Below are 16,715 nucleotides of genomic sequence, written 5' to 3' on the forward strand. Positions count from 1 at the left end.
CCAGTTTGCCCCAGCGTCATCCCCTGTGCCCGCTGCGCACCCAGATCACCGCGTGCCCCGTCCCGCCGCCTGCCCTTTGCAACTGCAATTCCGTAACCAGAAGGGTCTGTTGCACTGCGCTGTGTTTTGCTTTGTTTTGTTTAATTAAAAATTTGGCGCAGCAAATTGTAGGACGAGTGACTCGGCCTTCCCTCCCGCCGCGGCAGCCCGGACCAAAGCCGGGCAGGGCGGTGCCGAGCCGCGGGCGGTGCCTGCAGGCGGCGGTAGGGGTCGGGAGGCCGCCGTGCCGCTGCACCCCGCCGGGTGCCGGAGCGCGGTGCCCGCAGCGGGAGCATAGCGCAGGTATTTGCGTCAAAGCCTCCGCCCTGGGCTGCGGGGCGGGAAGTGGGGGCCGAGTTCGGCGAGCCCTGCGCTTTTCTCCCGGTTGAGTACGGGGAGGGCTGCGGGGAGGAGCTCCCGTGGTGCTCAGCCGGCTGCGGGGCGCGGGGAGAGGGCGAGGCGCGATGCAGTGCGGTGCTGCGCTGCGCGGTGCTGCAAGGAGGGGACAGGCTGTGTGCGGCGATATCCCCGTGGGATCGGAGCCCGCGATCGGAGCCCGCGTTGTCTCGGTGTGCCGGCTGGGTGGAAAACGTGCGTTGCGTTTGTCTTGGGTGTCTTCTGCAGCTGATACCGTGAGGTCAAGAAGTACTTTCTGGTTATCAAGCGCATGCACTGACAGCAGCGCAGCGGTGGCAGTGTGTAAAGGCCCGATGTGCTGAGAGGAAGGTGCCCGGCAGCCCCGCTGTGCTGGATCCCCCGGGCGGTACAGCCCTGGGGAACCGGAGCGGGGCTGTGCGGGGCTCACCCGTCCCCGGGTCTGCTTGTGGCGTCCTACCGCGGGTTCTGAACTTGTCGCCCCTCGACAGCTGAGCTCCTCGTGATGCTTACCGTTACCTTCGGTCTTATTGCCAGGTTCATGATTACCAATGGTTTGCATTCGGGCTTTTATGGCTGTAGCGATAGATAAAGTGGCGCTAAGTGCCGGTTGGTTGCTCAGGTAATGTCCCTGAATTGCACTTGGCACCCTGCGGCTCCGCTTCCAGCGGAGAATGATGCTAACACTGACGCCTGAGAAAAGTGCTGTTTGTCTTGAAAGCTGCATTTCTTTCGGGTACTGGACAGCTCAGGGGTAGCTGTGGGGAACGCCAGCTACAGAAGGAGATAAGTGCTCAGAGCACTACAGAGCAGCTCTGGTGCTCTTCTAGACAGGAGGAAGTGAGTCACAGTGTCCTGCGTATGTGGTGCTGGTGTTGGGAAGTGAGAGGGGACGAGGTTTTCCGCAAGTGACTGCATTATTCCAAAGGCACAGAAATCCCATTTGTAATTGAAAGTCAAGTTACCTGCATGGGTTCTGCCTCTAGAGCGTGTGCAGTATTACAGGTCAGCTCTTAAGTCAGTGTAACATGTGGGTACCTTCACAGAAGACAAACAGTTCTGGGGCCCAGGTTGTCAGTGCAGGCTGAACTGATGCTGCTGTATTGATGCTTGCACATTTTCCATCTGCCACAGACTTTTGTGATTTCAGCAATGGAGACTCCCGAAGTGGCTGTAAGCAGCTGCAGTGCTCTGGATGACGAAGGGCTCTGCAGCTACAGACGACACCCGTCGCTGCCACAGGAGCTGCTGGTGGAAGACCAGCTCAGGAGGAAGCTAAAGTTCTTCTTCATGAACCCATGTGAAAAATTCTGGGCCCGGGGCAGAAAACCTTGGAAACTTGGGATTCAGCTACTCAAAATAGCAATGGTTACCATTCAGGTGAGTACTGTGGAAGCAGAGACTCTTCTTAATTCAGTGAATTCAAATGAGGGGTGCAGATGACAAAGGCTTTTCCTTGGCCTAGTGTGGAGATTGAAGGAGGACAGACTGCAGAACTGTCTTAGTCACACAGATGTAGTGTAGATCTCAGGATCTTGGATGACATAGTTTTATCGTAAATTACTGACTGAAGAATAGATTTCCTGAGAGTGGAGATGTGGAGATGAAAGGAACCATCTTTAAGGAATTTCCCTCCTTTTTTTTTTTTTTTTTTTTTAACTTTTCCCCTCTGGTTGTCATCTGTCCCATTTTACAATTAGAAATAAAATTTTACAGTGGAAGAATCTAAATAAGATTTAGACTTTTCAGAGAAAATCTGCCAATAGGTAATTAAATCTTTGTGCTATTGATTTGTTAGTGTATTCCTGTGTGTCTTCAACATCCAGCCTGCCCACAGACTGCTTTAGTGTCTTTGTAACAGCTGGGTTACCCTTATCAAAAACTAAATATCCAGTTTGCCTCCTGGCTATAAAGCTGATCCATAGGCTTCTGGTTCAAACTTATCTCTGATGAGTTTCTTCACAATACTGCCGACACTAGCTGTGAAACAATAGGCACTGGAGAGAATTGTGAGCTCCTGCAAACAACAGAGCGCATTCTTCTGGAAACCTTTCCCAGCCTGGATAGCAGCTAGCAGAGTTTTATGCTAACTTCATGAGCTGTTGCAATATGTGATAGCTCCGAAGTTATCCTGTTACAAGCACAGTTTTCATCCATTACTCGCAAGGCACCTTTTACTCAAATCTGAGAGAAAGACATTTGCAGTTTTTTTGAGTTGTCCTCAATTTGCCTTTTCTGCACTGGAGTCAGGACTTCAAAGTGAGGTCTGGTTATGTCTTGTCCTGCCTTTTTCACTGAGGAACACTGATGTTTCCTAAGGCAAGTTGTATTAGTGTCACATTGAAGTAACAATTGCATGTAACAGTATATAGGTAGATTGAATTTGAGATAGTATCCTTTTCTTTGTGAAAATGCAAGTCCTTAGCCAAGAAGCTGGTCATTGTGTTAAAGGACCATTCTGAAAACCCACTGTTTCCTTAAAGTCAAGCTTTCTTTTGACCAGCTCTGAAATGGAATAGCCTGCATGTAAGTGCTGTGTTTCCCAGCATGATGAGAGTAACTAGCTGTTTGTAGGACAGAATTTGTCTGTTAATGCAGAAGCCAAATTTGAATTGGAACAGGAAATATAAATGTCTTTTTCAGCTGGTGCTTTTCGGATTGAGCAATCAAATGGTGGTTGCCTTCAAAGAAGAGAACACTATTGCATTCAAACATCTCTTTTTGAAAGGGTACATGGACAGAATGGATGATACTTATGCGGTATACACACAGACAGATGTCTATGACCAAATATTCTTTGCCATCAACCAGGTAAGGGTTTTCACTGCAATGTATACAATATACATGCTCTTTAACCGGGTGGATTTTCTTCCTCTTCTTTCCTGGATTATGTCTGAGTTTGAATGCATGTACCTGTTGCTTAATACTAGAATACTGACTTGCTTACATAGTTGGTTGTTTTGTTGTTGTTGTTTATGGTTGTGGTGTTTGTTTGTTTTGGTAGAGTGAAAAGCTTCTATCCCATCTATTGAATGAAAAATATAATGTGACATACAACAAGTAACACATTTTGAGTTAATGTTGCCCTGGAGTCCTACGTTTCATGAAAAGATGAGGTTCCAAACACTGCTTTTCCTATGCCATTTACAGGACTTTATGTTGAGGTAACAAATTGGGATTGCTGAGTATTTAAGATTTTTTATTGAGTGGCAGACTTCTCTGCTAGATTTTCCTAAACATGAAGCCCTAGACCTGTCACTTTTTAAAAATTATTATTTGTAATGGTTTCAATAACTGTTTTTGGGGAAAAAAAAAGAAAAAAAAAAAGAAGGAAAAAGAAAACTGTACCCAAGCATACTGAAGTAAATGCTGCACACGGTGCTGGTCACCAGAAAATCTCTGAAGAGGACTGGCTCTTTGGCACATCCATGACTTTGAGTCTTGCATAAAGGGCAAGTGTCTGAGGCAGTCGCTCAAACATAGTTGTACCTTAGTACTTACAAGGTGAACTTTCACGGGTCAGTCCCCATCCAGAATCAATGTACTTCTGCTCTTCAATTTTTCTTGCTGTGGGAGGCATATTCCCATACTGGCATTAAACTGACATGGAGTTAAATGGAGTAGGTACAGAAGACTAGGAAAAACCTGAAGATACTCAGATCTTACTGCTCTTCCTATACCATAAGTCATTAAGAAAAAAAGCGTTGCTAGATTAATTGAATAGCGTTAACACCTTAAGTAAAGCCATTTCTGGAATGAACTGGTGGAGAAATCTGCTGATTTTTCAGGAAAAGAAACAGACTACCTCTCATTGCCAGAGCACTGGACTTGCGCAGACATCCCTAGAGCTAATCAGTAGATTTTGTTCTCAATGAGCTGCTTGGATTTCAGCCAGAGTGCTTTGCAAATAATGAATTATGCTTTTAATAAGGACTGTAGAAAGAAAAATAATACAAAGCAAAAAGGCATTTAGAACCAAATCCTGCACTTCTTGCTTTTGTCAAATACCTTAAAGCAGACATGTCCAACTCTTGGCCCTTGGGCTGCATGCAGCCAGGCACAGCTGGCACTGCTGTGGCACAAGGTCAAATATCCCATTAGTTTTATATTTTTGTTGCTTTACTTATATACATTAACTATATTATATATTTTATGGGGGCTGCTCTTCAAGTAATGCCTCCTGTTTTATTATGTTGGCCCACAGCATCAGAGGCAGATTTTAGTGGGACAGCAGTAGAGGCTGAACCTTCCCACCAATTTCCCGTTACATGCTGTTGCTGTGTGACAGCTGGCAGCAGAGGGGCAGTCTGACAGAATGGTGTCTGGCATGGAAGTGTGTATGAAGGAAAGATGTGTCATTTAATTCCTCCATGCAGAAAAATGCAAGATCTTGCACCCGGGTCGAGGCAACCCTCACTACCGATACAAGCTGGAGGATGTAAGGATTGAGTGCAGCCTTGCCAAAAAAGATGTGAGGGTACTGGTGGGTGGGAAGCTGGACATGAGCCAGCAGTGTTCCCTTGCAGCCCAGAAAGCCAACAGTATCCTGGGCTGCATTAAAAGGAACATGACCAGCAGGTCAAGGAAGGGGATCCTGCTCCTGTGCTCTGCAGTGGTGAGGCCTCACCTGGAGTACTGTGTCCAGATGTGGAGACCTCAGTACAGGAGAGATGTGGACCTGTTGGAGCGCATGCAGAAGAGAGCCACAGAAATGATCCCAGGGATGGAACATCTCTCCTACAAGGACAGACTGAGAGCTGGGGCTGTTCAGCCTGGAGAAGAGAAGGCTGCAAGGTGACCTGATAGCAGCCTGTCAGTACCCGAAGGGTAGCTACAGGAAAGAAAGGGACAGACTCTTTAGCAGGGTCTATGGTGATAGAACAAGGGGAAATGGCTGCAAGCTCAGAGAGGGTAGATTTAGGTTGGATATAAGGGAAAAGACTTTTACAGTGAGGGTAGTGAGGCACTGGAACAGATTGTCTAGAGATGTGGTTGATGCCCCGTCCCTGGCAACTTTCAAGCTGAGGCTGGATCAGGCCCTGGGTGACCTGATTTAGCTGTGCATGTCCCTGTCCATTGCAGGGGATTTGGACTAGATGACCTTTAATTGTCCATTCCAACTCTAAAGATTTTATGATTCTATAAAAAACACCACCCACTGAACACTTATGGAGACCAAACAGTGGATGTGAGCACAGTGAGGTGTTGGGTTGTGCATTTCAGCAGTGGCAAAGGTGACAGTGGATCACCTCCGCTGGCACGGATTTTTATAAGCATGGCATGCAGACTCCTGCTCATTGCTGGTGAAAATACACGGATAATGGTGGTGACTGTACTGAAAGAAAGTATTTTATAGCTGAGAATGTGCTCTATTCCATAATGTTATTGTGCTCTTTGTATCAGTTTTAGTTTCCGTGGAAATAATTAAGAGAGATTACTTTTGGAGTGACCTTTATAGATGCAGCCCTATACAATTACTCTTCACTCAACACAGCCCAGGCAAGCCAAAAGGTTGGACACCCATTAAAAGTATTTGAAGACTCAGCTGTAGTATGGTGAACATTTCCAAGTTCTTTAGGTGACGTTTTAAATAAAAAGAAGGCTTACAGCACAGATCTAAACACTTGTTATCTTTTTTTTTTTTATGCTTGTTAGTTTGTTTTTCAAGAGGCCAATAGTTTTGGTGTCATCTAACTTGGTTAACCTCTTTGTTCTGAACTTTAGTACTTACAGTTGCCCAACATTTCTGTTGGAAACCATGCTTATGAGAAGAGAGGAGCAGAAGAGACAGCTCTGGCTGTATGTCAGCAGTTCTACAAGCAAGGAACCATCTGTCCTGGAAATGACACCTTTGATATAGACCCAGAGATTGTGACTGGTGATGAATCTAATCTATTGTATCATTTCTTTGGGAGGAGGGACCCTACACTTAAGATACATTCTTAATGAGTATCTGGTGTTGTATAGTTATATTAAATGATCTGTACTGAACTTGCTACTAGCCAAAACTGGTAAGAAAACTGTTGTGTAACTAAACTCTCTTCAAGGGAAACAGTCCTTTATATCTACTGCACAAAAAGTGATGGTGTTTGCATGATGATCATCTAATAAAAGGCTTATTTCAGGAGCCTTCCCAGTGAATTCATGATGAATAACTTGGCTGGTGTTCAGAAAGCCAACGTATTTGTAACCAGGACTCCAAAGTGACTCATCACTTAAGTGTGCTATCTTGACTACTCTAGTCAACCGCACTTCACAGCCTTGGGAGTGGGAAGGGCAGATTACAGTTAAAGAGCATGATAACCTCTGAGATATTATTGTGAGTACTTATCCATTGCAGACTGCTTATACATTGAGCCAACGATGTCTTTAGACAACAGAACAGTGGGAAAACACAATTTGAATTTCTCTCTGGATTTCCACAGGTAAGGAGGAGTAAGTACTTCCTGCATTGGTGTTTTTGTACATTTTCCTTTCAAAAAACTAATGTGAGACCCTGTTCCAGGCTAGTGGCAGTGCAACTCACGTTCAATCTGAAGGCAATCAACCTCCAGACCGTTCGTCACCATGAGCTCCCTGACTGTTATGATTTCACCCTGACGGTACATGGATGTCTGCCCTGTGTCTTTCAGTTCAAAAATGAGAAACCATTCATGCTTATTTACTACGTGCAGTCAGTGCAGATGTTTTCTGAGGAGTGCTGGGCACCATTCAGTGTCCTCAGTGGAGTCTGGATTACTCTGCCATGAATTAGTACCCTGTAAACTGCTGTCAGGTGTTACTGTAGGTTAAGCTTTGAGTACATCTGATACAGTACTCATGTGCGTATTCAGTTTACAGCTTTTGTAATCTAATCCTGTTGAAGTATGGGAAGAACATGAACATGTCTTTAGAGAGATGCTTCTAGGAATGTGTTGTGGTTTTTTTTTTTTTCAGATCACGGGGATGTGAGGCTGTACTTAAAAGAATTCCACCTGTATTTCAGTATCTACTTTATCAAGCAATACTAGATTTTGTCCAGAGTTTACTTGAATAAACAGGAATTACTTTAATCTTAAACAATTTTCATAACTTCTGCCTGAGGAGAATTACTCTGAATTATTGTGCATACTTAGCAGTACAATATACTAAATATATCTAATGTTTTAACAGTCACTTTTAATTAATTTTTTGTTACTACAGATAGTGTTTGATAATAAAGCCCACAGTGGAAGAATTAAAATAAGTCTAGACAATGACATAGAGATCAGGGAATGTAAAGACTGGCATGTTTCTGGATCAAGTAAGTGATATAACTTCAAATTTTCATGTTAAACTAGCATAATGTTTGTTAACCTTTCTTTATTTAAAGATGAGGCACTATTGACATACATTGTCTAATAGGTACACTCTAAATCCTGTTGTTTTTTTTTTTGTTTTTTTTTTTTTTTTTTTTTTTTTCCTGAAGAATTGTTCTTAAACAACTGTGAAATCTTGTACAATCGATACTGTTGCACTGAAATGTTTTCATCATTCTGGTTTTGGATACTGAGCTGAAGCTGCTCGCTGGTTACGGCAGGCTGTGAAGCATTGCTCTAGCACCAGGCAACAGAAGGACATGCGATAGTGGTGGAAAGTTGAAATTGATTTACTCTTATTTCAGGACTTAACAGCAGGCAGATAAGGAAGCACTGTTGCTAAGGGCCGCTAGAGTGCAATAGCTAGAACTACTTTTGACTGCTGCTTAAACGTAGTTTGGCGTGTATCTGAGTGTAACTGAGATGTTCCGTATGGTTGAATATCTATCTTAAATAGCTGCTAAAAGGAGTGCCCTTTGTTGGAAGCTACTATCTCCAGTCAAAACTTTGCCAGAGATCTTTGTAGATTAAAGAATCTCTTTGAACACTGGAAGCTTTGCAGAACTTCAAATTCCACTTTTTTTTTTTTTTTCTGATGAAAGAGATCTATTTTCTATTTCGTTGCTTTCTGTTTTGCTATACCTGCATTACGAAATTCCCTTGTGAACAGCTGGCATTAAGAAAAGGAGAGTTTTTTTTTTAAGATCCTGACTGGAATTAATTTTGTGAATTAAATGAAATGCATCACAGAGGATGAAACACACTGTTTAAGCAAACACATAATCTGCTAAACAGCCTATCAGCAAGATTTGCTGGATGCCATGTTATAAATGTACACCAGATGGCAAGCTACCTCTAACAGATTAATTGTGCAGTAAGATAAGGTTTTGATAGCAGGCCTCTATGATATTCCACATTTGACATTGATGTAGATTGCCTCTGTTACAGTTTTCAGCATCATCCCCTGATGTATCCTATATTACTTTTTGAAAGCCAAGGAAAAATACGAAAGCAGTGATGGCAAATGCTGCTGTTCTGAACTAGACTGCAGAACCATCTTAAATGGCACCAGTACATGTGTTAGAGGCTTCTAAACAAGAAGAATGTGGACCTTTTCTAAATAGTTGGTATCTTTGTGATGCCAACTAGAATATCAGCATCCCATTTTGGAGACTTGCTGCTTGCTCTTTCAACTTTAGCATAAATTTGCTTCAATTTTTTTCTCAAATGTAGGTACTCTTTTAGCATTAAAAATCAAATCCTTACACTAACTCCTTCTAGATTCTGCTGTTTGATAAGGATAAAAAGGAAAAAGTTGACTAGCAGTAGTTTTGGTACAAAAATTGGCCTTAATTGATCAAGAATGTTATTTTTAGTAACAAGATATGGAGAGCTCATGTCTAGTGCAGTGCTGGTCATAGCTATCTGAGCAATAGTGCAAGTTAACTGCATTACTCGAGCACAGAAGAGCCATCTGATAGTCAAATTCTGTTCTGGAAGAGAAGATGCATATTGTAAAATTCCTGAGATTGTTTTTTTATATAAATGTTGTGGCTCAAAGGGCCATTCCAGTGATTGCAAAATAGACAAGTCCTACCTCCCGTTCTGCAGCCTTGTAAGACACATTCACACTCTGATATATGACATTTTTGATGTGGCGTCAACCTTTATAAATTAACTGAAGTGGTATTGGTAGTTCAGATATACTTGTGTGTCTCTTGAAAATGTCAGACCAGCTTTTGTGGGAAAAATGCTAGGATTTGTCTTAATTCACATAAACATCACAAACACCAAAAATTGATTCTTACTTCAATACTCAAGATGAAATGCATCTGATTATAATCGCGTGTGTTTTTGTTCCTGCAGTACAGAAGAATACTCATTACATGATGATCTTCGATGCTTTTATCATTCTGATCTGTCTGAGCTCTTTGATCCTTTGCACACGATCAGTAGTAAAAGGAATTCGGCTCCAAAGGGTGGGTAGTACTCTTCCTTTGGAAAGTCTTCATGTTTTGCATAAGTCTAGTGAACTTTTCCCTCTCTTCTTTTCCCCTAGGAATTTGTAAGCTTTTTCCTATATTATTATAAGAAAGAAGTATCCTACAATGATCAGATGGAATTTGTCAATGGCTGGTATATCCTCATTATGGTTAGTGATGTCCTAACTATCGTTGGATCAACTCTCAAAATGGAGATACAGGCCAAGGTAAGATACTTACACTGTTCAGTGGAAACAATGCTGACTATTTCTGTCTCACCTAGGTTTAAATCTCCGAGGACTCTAGGCTGGCTATACTTGATTCCAACTAGCACAAAATTTTAAAACTCTGTCTTCTTGTCTGGAATTATAACTCAGGTGTATTGTTCCAAATATCACTATATATTATAGTTCTAATTCTCTTTGTTCCTTTCAGGTGTCTCAAAGGAATAAAATTATTTTATCTCTGAATGTTTAAAACTGTTGACTTCCTCTCTGCCCCATTTAGGACCAGTTATATTTGCTTATTTATTTACTTTTTTAAATTTAGCATTTAACTTTCTATACCACATTTAAAAACTAACTTAACTGGCATAGAGATTTTCTTCTTAAGCATTTGTTCGCTGCTTTCCCAGCTTCTGGTTTCCAGCATGTACATAACAGTCAGCCACAGCCAGGTTTTAAGTCTTCAATTGCTAAAATAAAGTTACTATGGAAAATAAATAAATAAATATTAAATGTTGGGCAACAAAAGTTGCAATATGTTATGCCGAAGCACTCCAGTATTCAGATTGTGCTGTTTTTTTTACTGAATCTGTATCAGACTTTGAAGCATGGCATTGCAACACAACAGACTTTGGATGGTAGTGATGGAAGGACAGAGCTGAAATCAATCTGGTGACAGCTTGATTATCACACATTGCTCTGTCTTACTTTAGGAGCTGTAAACGTAGAAGTAGAAAGGAGCTAAGATGGGAGAGAGGTCCATGCTCACTTAGAAGAGGTCCATTCTCTCACAGAAAATAATGAATGGTTTTTATTCAAGTCAGCTGTCCAGATGTGAGCATTTCAGAGAAGAGTTGCAGTTCAAGGGACAGAATGTAGGATAACACGGATGAAAATGGGCCAGTATGTATAGATGGAAAAAAGAAAAAAAAGCCAAGTGTTGATAAAATATTTATGAAGCTCTAGTTAGAACTAATTAAAAGCTAATTATACTTTTCCTTGACAACTTCCTACACCTCACATGTCCTTGCTACGTAGCAAAATCCTCCTTCGTATTTATCTGAACTCTGATGACGCCTCACAATATTTTAAAATAAAGCTTTACCTACATACTGGAGGAGCTGTTTTTACTTTGCAGATCTAAAATCAGGTTTACGCAGTATGTTGGGATGTGGCAGAGATTCCCGAGCCGGTATGGGGAATCTGCTGATGCAGTTGCTGCAGATTGTAGCAGCAGTGGCTGCAGGTCTGGGAGCAGCACTAGTTGTTGTCAGGGCCACGCAGCAAGACCTGTCGAGTTACACATTGAGAGGAGGTCTCTGCAGCTGCAGTCCAGCTGTGCTGTTGGCCTAGCAAATAAAGCTTAGCTCGTGGTGAAAATCTGTTTTATAAACAGTCATATTTAAAGGCATGTGGAATGAGTAAAGCTTGAAAGTTCCCTTACTCTTTGGTGACACTTCTGCTCTTTATGACATACTGCCCCAAACTAATTTCTACTGGGAGAGATTTCTAAGGAAAACCAAGTTTCTTAATAGATCTTTGTAGTAATGAGAGTTGCAATTTAAGACCTGTCATTTGTTATAATACTTGATTCCTTTTTATCTTTTTTTCCTTTAGAGTCTGACAAGTTATGATGTCTGTAGCATACTCCTAGGAACATCCACTATGCTAGTGTGGCTTGGAGTCATTCGCTACCTAGGTTTCTTTCAGAAGTATAATGTAAGGATCTCCTGAGATCTTCGTGCTGTTGGTATTTATTCTGCTTGCTGCTATAAGACAAAAAGAAGAAATGCCTGGTTGAATTCTTACTGTTTGCATTGCTTTCTGCAGCTTCTCATTCTAACGCTGCGAGCAGCATTACCCAACGTCATGAGGTTCTGCTGTTGTGCTGCTATGATCTATCTAGGCTATTGTTTCTGTGGATGGATTGTACTGGGGCCATACCACGTGAAGGTAATATAGTCAAGATAAAAAATACAACTTGAATAATAGATTCTAAATAAATGAGAGTTTACTACTGTTGTCTTCTAATTTTCCATGTCAAGGCTTCTCTTAATATAAAAATCATTCATCTTCAACATGATGCTACTGTTTGAGCAGCCTGACTGTCACATCATGGTCAGACTTCCCTCTGGTTGTGAAAGCTCTGAGTCAGGAGTGGAAGCTGCTGTGACTCCTAGTCATATGTTGGGAGTCCCGCGTGGTATTTTGAGAAACAATTTTGGTCTCACAGAACACTGCTATCAGACTAAAGCTTTGGAGATGTTATCCTTTTTCAAAGTAAAATTGGCTTATCAAATAGCAAGAGTTTACAGGAGAACAAATTGAATGCTTATGTGTATAGGAGGGGACAAACTTTGCTCATTCCTCAGGTGCATTACAGTTAGCACTGCATGTTGTCATGCTCTGGGCGTACAAAATGTTCAGAGGAGCCAGTCAACAGCCGTATATGTCCTTCAGGTTATGTGTAGTCTAAGGCCCCAAATAAAGTGGCAACGGATGTCCTTGTCTTTTTCCAGTTCCGTTCTCTGAACGTGGTTTCTGAATGCCTCTTTTCATTGATAAATGGAGATGACATGTTTGCCACTTTTGCAAAAATGCAGCAGAAAAGTTACTTGGTTTGGTTATTCAGTAGGATCTACCTCTACTCCTTCATCAGTCTGTTCATCTACATGGTGCTAAGTCTCTTCATTGCACTCATTACAGATACATACGAAACTATCAAGGTAAGAATGAACTCTTACAATTTGTTTGGAATAAAAAAGACAAGACTGGCGCTATCCTGACTCTCATCTCCCTTGATATCTTGACTTGCAGTGCAAGCCAGTTTTATGAATGAATGTAATAGCTATTTTTGAGGACATGGAGTGATTGCAAGAGATTTTTAATTCTTCCCTACTTTGATTTTCTTGTAAGTCTATCTGATTTCTTCTCCCAGTGGAAGCTTATTATCAACTAAAAAGTAGAAATTTCATATTCAGTTCTCTGAATCTTCTAATTTCATGCTTGAATAATGCCTGAAAAGTGGTCTGGGGAGGCAAGCCTTACTTTATGTTCTTATTATATTGCTTCAGGCTATTTTGTGCTTTAGCCTTGTTAAAGGTTTAACTAAATATCAATTTTTAGCACTACCAACGAGATGGCTTTCCAGAGACAGAACTTCAGAGATTTATATCACAGTGCAAAGACTTACCAAACTCTGGAAGGTACAGATTAGAGGAGGAGGGTTCTGTATCTCTCTTCTGTTGTTGTAGTGGTAAGTACCTACATTAAAACTATACATTAATGTATATGCAAATGCAACACACCACAAAATATCCCTGGTGTAATGTTTATGAAGCATACCTGATTTGGGGGGGACAAGTTAAAAATAAAACACTGCAAAAATAAGAAACTATTTGTACTGCTCTGTAATGAAACGCTTAAGTGAAAAGTCTGTCACTGTTGCCACTGCTGAAATACACCACCCACTGCCTCACTGTGCTCACATCCACTGTTTGGTCCCCGTAAAAGTTCAGCCAGCATCGATTAATATCAATGGGTGCCATTTTTTCTGCGTGGAGGAATTCAGTGACACACATTTGCTTCATACACACTTCCATATCAGATGCCATTCTGCCAGACCGCCCCTCTGCTGCCATCTGTCACACAGAAACAAAATGTAATGGCATTCTGGTGGGAGGGTTCAACCTCTACTGCCATCCCACTGACATCTGCCTGACACTGTGGGCCAACATCATAAAATAGGAGGCATTACTTTTGGAGCAGCCCTTGTAAATATGCACGGTAACTTGGGAACCCTGTACGTGTAATTTGCAAACATTAATCCTTTCTGTACCACCAGTCAGGACTTACTGAACTCACACTGTGTCTTCTTATCCACTTTTCAGTTATACTTTATCCAGAGGTTTCCAAATTTAGATGGTAGCAGGCCTGAAACTTTTGGAAAAAATCAGCTTGCAAAGGTTTTAAAATATCACACAGCTTAAGTATTATTATCACAGCACTTAGAGAAGGACTGCCTAACTTCCACTATGGAGAGCGTAATGCTTCAGTTACTTAACGCTTCGTTTCTTCAGGACTACCGATTGCAGGATATGTAGTTTATATTTAACCCGGCTGGCTGCAGCTCTGCACCTTGCTTGCAGAAGGGCCCCTTGGTGTGGGAGCCTTAAACACTTGCAGCTTCCTAAAAATATCCAAGACATTTGCATCTCCTTGTTATGGGATTTTCTGGGTGTGATGTGTTGTTAATTGTCACATATCTATGAAGGAGAGGAGATGGGCACATATTTTGGAGCCAGGACAGAGCAGAGCCTGCAGTGACACCACCCAGAGCTGAGAGCCCTTGTTCTGACTGGTTGCCTTGCTTGGGATGAAAGTGTGGGATGAAGCAGAGCAGGCCTTCTTGTTCCTGGATAAAGGGTGCTGATATTAGCATTTCCTTTTCTGTGCATACCTCTCAGCATAGTCAGGCAAGAGACTCAACATGAGGCAGGGATCAGGGTTCTAGAAAAGCATTGGAAAGTGAAAACCTGATTGCTCTCAAGCAACTTGTTCTTCAGGAGGACTGAGCAGCCAGCAAAGCCCTGGACGCAAGTGGAGCTGCAGGCACTGAAGTGCCTGGTTTTGGAGTCTTATTTCCTAACTGATTATTTAATTATTTTATTGTGGTGGCAAATGTGATCTGCAAGTGCTCCTCGTGCTCTGCGTGTTAAGGCTCCAAACTGATTATATCTGGACGTAGCACGATTCTGTCCCTAGAAGCTAGACCAGGGACCAACTTTGCAGGTGCCTAGAATTAGTGAACATTGCTCCTTCAGCTCAATGCTGTGTCCTTCTGGTTTTACTTTGAAACAAATGACCTGTAGGAATAAACAAGTATCTTAAGTGTTAAAGATGATATGGCTTTTGCTCCTTCAATAGTCATGTAGTCCTGCAATGCACATGTGGCTCCTCCTAAGTCTTTCACATGTTAAAAATATTTTAAGGTGGTTCATGGTAGTTTCTTATCAGCCAGATACATAATTAGATAGATCAGATGCATTTTTAAGGCTTCTTGTACAATTGAACTGTTATTTTGGTGTGTGCACCTGATGTTTTTTCCCCCTCTCCTGTACAGGTCCTAGTGAACATATCTGATGGTCTGTGAGAGCATACCATGGAGGCTCTGAAGCAGCACATTTTACAGGAAGTCGGTAGTAGAGTTGGTGGAAAATCTTACACCCTAAGTCTAAATGCTTTTCTCTAATACCAGTGTAAACCTGTGTCAAAATCTTGTGATACACTTACAGTCTTTCTAGTTAGGCGCTCTCACTTCTAGCTCAGGTTTGTTTGTTTTTTAGATTTGTTCTATTTGTTTCCTTAGTTAAAATTTGCTAGACTGCAAAGGGCATTAACAAGCTGTCTGTGTTCAGACTTGGCTAGACTATACGGGTTGACTAGGAAGGCAGTAACTTTCAACAAGAAGAAATGGTGCCAGACAACAGTGACTTTGAGCATCGAGCTAGCCCTCGGTACTGCAGGTATTCTCTCTCATGCACTGAGTGAATAAAGCAGGCTGGTGCCCTCAGCAGTTTTCTTTATAATAATAATAATAATGTAATAGTGAAAATAAACTAAAACTATGAAATTTGGTGGAACTTGTTTCTGCAGACAGTACAGTGGGTTGATGTACAAGCCATTCAAATATGGCTCTGAACATCAACTAAATATTTGTATGAAGAGAAGCACCACGTGAGGAATGTGTCAGTCTCCTCTCAGGGAGGCCTGGACATGAAAGGCTGGAAATGAAGTCGGAGGGGTGAGGCGAGTGGAGAGACATGGATGTCCTACATCCAGCTGTGTCCCTTGCAGCATTCAGCTGAGCAGTGTTCTGATCTTACATTTTTTAAGGAATAGTCAGGCAGAAGCACTTTGAAAATACATATTTTTAAGTAGAGAACTTCCTTTAGTGTGGCAGTCTGTAAACCTGGACTAAGGTAAAGACAGACTCTGAGAGTCACATCTCACCTCACGTTAGAAACTCTTGTTTCCTACAAACCTATATGACCTGGTACTGTCTGTGGCTATCTAAAACATTAGATCTTACACAAGTTCAGTTTTGTCAGCTTAGTTTATTTAGTTTGTTCTTTGTGCTACCGTGTAATGGATGCCTTATTTCCTATAGTCTCTTCATTCTGGGAGTAGAATAGAAAGACAAAGGAAAGTATATTTTAGACAACTTGCATTTTAAGCCACAATCCCATAGGTGTGTGTGAAATCATGTAATGAAATTCTGTATATGTGCTCCAACACAGAGGACACTAAACATCTTTTGTCTGTAAGTTTACATATTGCAAATGCACTACAATAAACAGCTGCAGTTGCGATAACTATTCTGTGTGTGGGTGTTCATTTCAAGAGTAAATATTTTGCCAGGTTAATATATAAGATCAAAAAAAAAAAAAAAAAAAAAAAAAAAAGATGTACTGTTGTACCTTATATTATTTCTGAAGCAGTACGAACAGTGTGCAGATGTGCACTGCCTGGAACCGGGCTCTTTCTTGGGGACTGCAGTGAAGAGCTGGTCTCCACTGGATCTTGGAAACAGCTGTGCAGGGTATTATGGAAAGCAGTAAGTGAGTGCAAAGCCTTACATTAAGCATGCTTCTGTGCCTAGAACTTCTCTGACAGCCACTGGAGGTTGCAGACTTCTGAATCTTTTCAAGGAGGTTCATGGCATCCTGGCCTTGAAAAGCAAACATTAAGCTACCGTG

General features: G+C 41.7%; 1 protein-coding gene across 8 annotated transcripts; it reads left to right on the plus strand.

The window, feature by feature from the left end:
- Positions 1 to 4: 4 nt before the first annotated feature.
- Positions 5 to 16,331, plus strand: MCOLN3 (mucolipin 3). Of its 8 annotated transcripts, none has more exons than XM_021382758.1 (14): positions 5 to 342; positions 1,549 to 1,794; positions 3,058 to 3,225; positions 6,139 to 6,292; positions 6,755 to 6,839; positions 6,920 to 7,016; positions 7,597 to 7,696; positions 9,618 to 9,730; positions 9,811 to 9,960; positions 11,575 to 11,676; positions 11,788 to 11,910; positions 12,477 to 12,683; positions 13,084 to 13,213; positions 15,080 to 16,331. In XM_021382758.1, the coding sequence occupies exons 2-14, from the start codon at positions 1,567 to 1,569 to the stop codon at positions 15,097 to 15,099; spliced, it is 1,677 nt and encodes a 558-aa protein (XP_021238433.1). In that variant the 5' UTR covers positions 5 to 342; positions 1,549 to 1,566; the 3' UTR covers positions 15,100 to 16,331. The 8 variants fall into 8 exon arrangements, with proteins under 8 accessions (XP_021238433.1, XP_021238435.1, XP_021238429.1 ...); XM_021382760.1 differs by having other exon boundaries at positions 208 to 342; positions 1,565 to 1,794; XM_021382754.1 differs by lacking the exon at positions 5 to 342 and adding an exon at positions 430 to 630 and having other exon boundaries at positions 1,565 to 1,794.
- The last annotated feature ends 384 nt before the right edge of the window (positions 16,332 to 16,715 follow it).

This window comes from Numida meleagris, unplaced genomic scaffold, assembly GCF_002078875.1.
Source record: "Numida meleagris isolate 19003 breed g44 Domestic line unplaced genomic scaffold, NumMel1.0 unplaced_Scaffold286, whole genome shotgun sequence".
NCBI lineage: Eukaryota > Metazoa > Chordata > Aves > Galliformes > Numididae > Numida > Numida meleagris.

What these genes read in the sequence shown, in the direction of transcription:
- MCOLN3 (XM_021382754.1), top strand. Translation starts at nt 504, where the DNA reads ATGCAGTGCGGTGCTGCGCTGCGCGGTGCTGCAAGGAGGGGACAGGCT. An exon ending in TAGCAATGGTTACCATTCAG is followed by an intron (nt 1,795 to 3,057) that starts GTGAGTACTGTG and finishes TGTCTTTTTCAG; the next exon opens with CTGGTGCTTTTCGGATTGAG. An exon ending in TCTCTTCTGTTGTTGTAGTG is followed by an intron (nt 13,214 to 15,079) that starts GTAAGTACCTAC and finishes TCTCCTGTACAG; the next exon opens with GTCCTAGTGAACATATCTGA.